This window comes from Centruroides vittatus, unplaced genomic scaffold, assembly GCF_030686945.1.
Source record: "Centruroides vittatus isolate TY-2023 unplaced genomic scaffold, ASM3068694v2 contig_329, whole genome shotgun sequence".
NCBI classification, from domain to species: domain Eukaryota; kingdom Metazoa; phylum Arthropoda; class Arachnida; order Scorpiones; family Buthidae; genus Centruroides; species Centruroides vittatus.
Genome location: NW_027122113.1, coordinates 4083427 through 4089439, shown reverse-complemented (window position 1 = coordinate 4089439; position 6013 = coordinate 4083427). Strand labels below are relative to the sequence as shown.

The 6013-nt window shown below is 34.2% G+C and overlaps 1 protein-coding gene across 1 annotated transcript; it reads right to left on the bottom strand.

Annotated features, from left to right (window-relative positions):
* Positions 1-264: 264 nt before the first annotated feature.
* Positions 265-5406, bottom strand: nito (RNA-binding protein spenito). The gene has a single exon (XM_067268577.1). It carries the CDS (start codon positions 4942-4944, stop codon positions 2359-2361), a length of 2586 nt encoding a protein of 861 aa, XP_067124678.1. The 5' UTR covers positions 4945-5406; the 3' UTR covers positions 265-2358.
* Between the last annotated feature and the right edge of the window lie 607 nt (positions 5407-6013).

The window sequence follows — 6013 nt, the reverse complement described above, 5'->3', positions numbered from 1 at the left end:
GAAATCTTGAAATCTATGAAATTTTATCAATGATGTTTAATTATGTTTTCTCCAGATGCACATATAAATAAAATGTTTTCTTGGAATGATCTTGATAATGAAAATTCACAATGAGAATCACTTTGTTTTGAAAAATTATCCAAACTTTAAATAATGTAAAATAGATAAACATAACTGTTTCACATACTTGTTAAAGAAAAAAAAAGAGGAAAAAATTCAACTTGCATCACTTCAAATTCACAGAGTAAACTGAGTCTGAAACTGTTATACAGAATCCTTACATTTTAATGTTCATTTTGTGCCTTACACAAATTGATGGGTTATCTATCTTACAACTGTAAATTATATACCTGTTCACAATTTATCATAATGAAATTTAACAGGTTTGGAATAGTTACAAGTTTTTGCATTATTGTCATTATGGTATTACATCTATGATGCATTTTTTCATTAACTTTCCCCTCAGATGTCCTCATGAAATTAATATGCAATTGTACAACATTATTCATATTTTCCTTTCTTAGAAATCATTTATAATGTTTCATAGCTGTTATCCAAACAAGAAACAGCAATATAAAACTTGTACATTTGAAAAATCACCTTTATGTGTGCATATATATATATCTTATATAATTGTTTTTAATTGACAAGTTTCAAACAGATATTTGACAGCAAATTCCTTTACAACTAATTGTAATTCTAGTTATCAAAGGCAGCCTTTTTCACAAGTGCTGTAAAATATTACACATATCTGCCATATATATTGTTGAATATTACAAGTGAATTATTATTCTACAAAATATAACTGAACTTACATATTCTGAACACAAATCTTCTGTAGATGTAACTTTTATATTCCACTTCATCATCATCTTCTCAAAAAAAATGATAATAATAATAATAATAATCATTTAAATTTCATAATAAAATAAAACTGATAATTGTTGAAAAAACAATAATAGACTTCTTTTCAATTTAGAATGTCAGGAACCAACAACCTTGCCTTACTTAAGGCCAACTTATTAAATGATTTTAAATTTCACACAATTTTATGAGCAAGTTCACAACACAAAGCACAAACACAATGATGTTTAGTAGCACTAAATCTCACTGATGAATAGCAAGATTCACAGCACACAAAAAAAACATTAAATTGATCAATAAACTGAACTAAATTGAGCAGAAGTCCTGGCATAACACTAGAACACTTTAAATTTTGACAAAAGTAGAAATAAGTGATGATACAGTCTTCCTTTTGTTGTAAAGGCACTCGCAACAGAAATGAACACAACACTGCACTTTAACAAGCCTTTTTGATAAAAAAGTTTTTCATAAAAATGATTCATGCAGAACACAAGTAAAACTTTTTTGGACATCTGTAGCACTGTTGAGACAAATAGGGAAACACTACCACCGACACCAGAGATCACAGCACTCTCTCTCCCTTTTTCTCTCTCGCTCTCTCCACGATGAACTCCACCAAATTTTCTTCAATGTAGCATTGAACAGCATTGATAATTTTTCACTTTGAAGCTTTATAGAGATTTCTTAAAATTACAGGTAAATTTCTTACTAAATCTGTTACAATTATAATATGCTGTCCTACTTAAGTCCAATAATTACAATAAAATAAAATATTTTAAAATATTCAAATTAATGTGAAGTACAATAGTAATCAAAATAATTAACAAAAATACAGAAAGTTTTCTAGAATTTTACAAAATATAATTTTGTAAAATAATTAGTTATTTAAGGTATACTAAATACTAATTATCTTAATTAAATGATAAAAATGAATTTTTCTCTTCACTGGAATGTTGACATGTATTTTAGAAACAGCATATACCAGAAAACAAAGATTCGGTAGATAAGATATGAGTGTTAATATTTAAATTTTCAACTGAACTACACATTATAAATTTAAATGATAGTATGTGATGAGAATGTTGCACTTCTTGGCATTTGTAAATAAAATTGGTTTTCTGATTCCAACAGAGCACTTGTGATAAAGACTAGCTGTACAAATCTCATAAATTTAATTGCCAATTGTAACTTTTTAATATTTTGCACTTAATAGCAAAGTTTTTCTTCTAGTAAGTTTCAAATATAACCCATCACATCCATGGCACTGATGGTATTTCATGATACAGCAATAGATGATAAATTTGAAATAAAACGTGAATGCATATCCATATTGTTAAATCAGTGCTTTCAATTTGTTTTATTGGAACAGGCACACACTTAAAACTTCACATGTAGTTAATCAACACAAACTACTTATACACAATAACTACTATTGTTTCAACAATAAAATGCCTAAATTTTCATGTTTTTATTTATAGCTTTTCCACATAACATTTATGTTGATCCTTTTACTACAACTACAACCAAATGATCCTCCTTTGAGGAATCTCCAGTTAAATTTGGTGCAATTCGTCTTAATAATTCCAAAGCAAATGAACAAGGAGGAAAAGCATACAGAACACCTGTCAACTCTTTTCCATCCTTTTTCACACCACCACCACCACCACCACCTGGCAAAGATACAACTCCAGCAGCTTCTTTTTGCTTCAAGTAAGACACAAGATTTCTAAGTGGACGTTGCTGGACTGAATTTGATTGATCCTCCAAGGTTTGCAATGAACCTGGCAAAGTTAACAACATACAATGACCATGAGTACCAGAATTTGACACTCTCCGAGACACATCATCTAGTTTAGGAGGATCGAGTCGAAGTCTTTGTGTGATACGCAGCATTGGAACTTCATTAGCAGAATCTTTCATCAGAAATTCTACAAGTGATGGATCACCACTACATACATGCATCCGTGATGTAAAAGCACTGTTTTTTAAAACTAAACCACCATGCCATGCCACCGGACAACATTTTGCCAAATCTTGTAGATTTGTTACACTATCAGCAACAGTAACACTTCCTGCTTTTAAAGTATCTGAAGATTTTTTCTTATCTTCATTTAGGGATTCTGATTTTCCTCCTCTGGTCCTTCCAAATGAATTACTACTATCTCTAACATCATCATTATCACGATCTTTTCCCACAGATTCTCTAGAATCATTTTTTTGTAAAATATCATAATTTATGGGAGAATGACGCTCTTTAGATGTCCTCCTATTAGAATTTTCACGATTTCTTCTTGGAGAAATTGGATCACGAACAGAAACTCTTTCTTGTTCTCCTTGATCTGGTGTGTTTGAACGACGTGCATGCTTGTAAGAAATACCATCATCACTACGACCTGTCCTACAATCTTGAGGGCCATCATCATCAGGAGTTCTTGGACGTTTGCGTCGTTCACTCGTACCATCATTTCTACTTCTCGGATGATCATCCCACCAGTTCCTATTCCAACCACCACGATAATCACCATCATGTCGATCGTCAAGTTCCGGTTGCCATTGGTCACGACTTTGCCGAGGTAAACGGTCATAATGTAGATCGTATTGTGCATTGTTATGGTACGTACTATTTCGCTGCCAATGATTGTCTAATCCTTCATAAAAGTCATCAGAAGATGCCATATCACGATTGCCACTTCTTCTCGACGGAACATAATGATCTTCATCTCTATAACTACCACTTGCTGCACCAGCCCCTCTAGAAGGCGACTGGTAGTAGCTATAAGGACCTGGATCTGCAAAATCAACTCGTAAACGCTTATCTTGTCCACCTAAAGGAAAACCTCTCATTTCTTGACAAGCTGCCTGGGCAGCATCAATACTATCATACTGAATATAAGCATGGTTTTCCCCTTTAACAAAATCTATTTTTCTAATTGCGCCAAAACGATCAAATTCTCTCTCTAAATGAGAAAGCGAGGTCCACGGCCCCAAACCACCCACCCAAATACGAGTCGTCGGAGTGGCTTTGCCATAACCTATTTTACACTGAAATTTACCTATATATTGCCCAGACATTTCTACTTTAGCTCTATGAGCCATATCAAGATTCAAGAATTTAATAAATGCATAAGCATTCCCCTGACCCGGAGGCGGTCGTTTCACATCGATATCTTCAACAACACCATACCTTTCAAATATCCTACGCAATTCTACTTCAGAAATGCTCACCTCGAGATTACCTACAAATAATGTCCTTGTGGCCTTATCATCCTCTTCAGGAGGAACGTGATGCAAGTAATTAGGAAACTTTTCCTTTTTACTCTCTTCTCTCCGGTGAGACATATGATGAAACTCTCTCACATCTCTTCTCGGCGGTTCCCTATGACTCGGCGGCGGATACGGAGGGGGCACACTCCTATCCAGACAGTTATGACGACCGCCGGCAGGCCTCCGACCGACGCTACTAGTGCTAGCAGTGGAATGGGCAGGCGATATGCCCCTCACGCCGTGAGATGGCGTGTAATCCGGACTCACACTCCTATTTCTCCTACTGCCGGGAAGCACAGCCCTATCTAACACAGGTTCTACATGCACCGGTTTATCAAACAACACCAACCTAGATTTTGCATGTCTAGCATCACGCGCATCGTCGCCGCTCCTAAAATATAAATAAGCAATTCTTTCGTTAGAATCGTGGCAGAGTTTAACGGTTACTTCTCCATGTCTGCCAAACTCTCTCTGTAATGCATCTCGCACACTAGAATCATTCACTTTATTGTTTAAATTACTAACACACAGCACTTTATAAGTATAAGATTGCTTGACGGCGGATCGCGGATAATCATCGTAAAGATCTCGATTGATGACACTCGTCCGATTCATACCTAAATTACTTCTTTCGATCGAAGTCCTTTCACGACTCCTTCCTCGTCGCTCGCTCGGACTCTTGTTCACAGTCCTCCTGTCTCTTCGATCTGGTGTGCCTCGATCTCTCGGACTATCATCATATCGACTGCTGGTCCTACTGTCGTTGTGGCTTCTTTTTGTCTTTATCGGCGAATCCCGATCTTGTTGCCTTTTCATATTTTAAACTAATTTACGTCAAAATAAAAATATCTTCAAACCAATAAAATGCAATCAGCCTACAACATTCACCATGACAGTTAGTCCGTCCGACTATATTTGCGTCACGTCTATATACACCCCAAGTAAACGGCATCGAATTTCTCATTAAAAACCAAAATCCTGTCCGTACTTATCGTAATTTTACATATTTTCCATAAAATTTACGGCAAGTCAAATATATATCAGGATTAATTCCATATTTCTTCGGGGACTATTTTCTTTACGGATGTATATGTGTATGCGTTTGATGCGAGCGATGAACTCCCTAATTTAGAAAAATTCTTTATAAAAAATCGTATTTATTGTTAATATTTCCTATAAATAGTTTAAATAATTTTAAGAAATAAAAATGATCGAAAAAATAATTACGAAGGTAATTTTTATCAATTATGAATGCCAACACCTAGCGGTTGATGAAACGAATCTTCATTGGTTCACTTTATTAGATGCTATGTTTTAATTGGTTAGTTATCTTACGTAATATATGGCGTCATTCTGTCTTTCGCGATACGACTGTATTGTTATTAGAACGATACGTGTGAATTAATCACTTAACTCTTCTTTAAAACGAAGTGGTTAAATGTTTTTAAATAATTTAATATAAAATTACGAAGATTCGGTTTCGAAATATGAAATAAAAGTTATTTAACAGAAAAAAATTATTGTTTTAAATATTTTTATTCATACTTGATTTATTGTTTTAAGTTTTTCTTCTAAATCAATCTATTTGTGAATTTTATTTAATTAAATAACAGTATTTAAATAATTAGTGTTTTAATACCATTACTCTAATTATAGCGGTACCTCGTACTTCGAACGACTCTAACTTCGACAAAAGTTCGCCTCTGAGTTCGAACGATGCTTCGAAGTTCGAACTGTTTGCTCAATGAAAAAATGCGCACGAAGCGTAAACGTAATCTGTTATGCGCCCAAGTTGTCTCTCGCGTTATGCTAGTATGTTTTCGGTGCTTTCTTTGCTTTTAGTTTTGGTGTGTTTAATTATGTATATTGTGTCTTATTCGTCGAT

Excerpts from the sequence above, each read along its gene's own strand:
- nito (XM_067268577.1), bottom strand. The coding sequence starts at position 4,944 with ATGAAAAGGCAACAAGATCGGGATTCGCCGATAAAGACAAAAAGAAGC.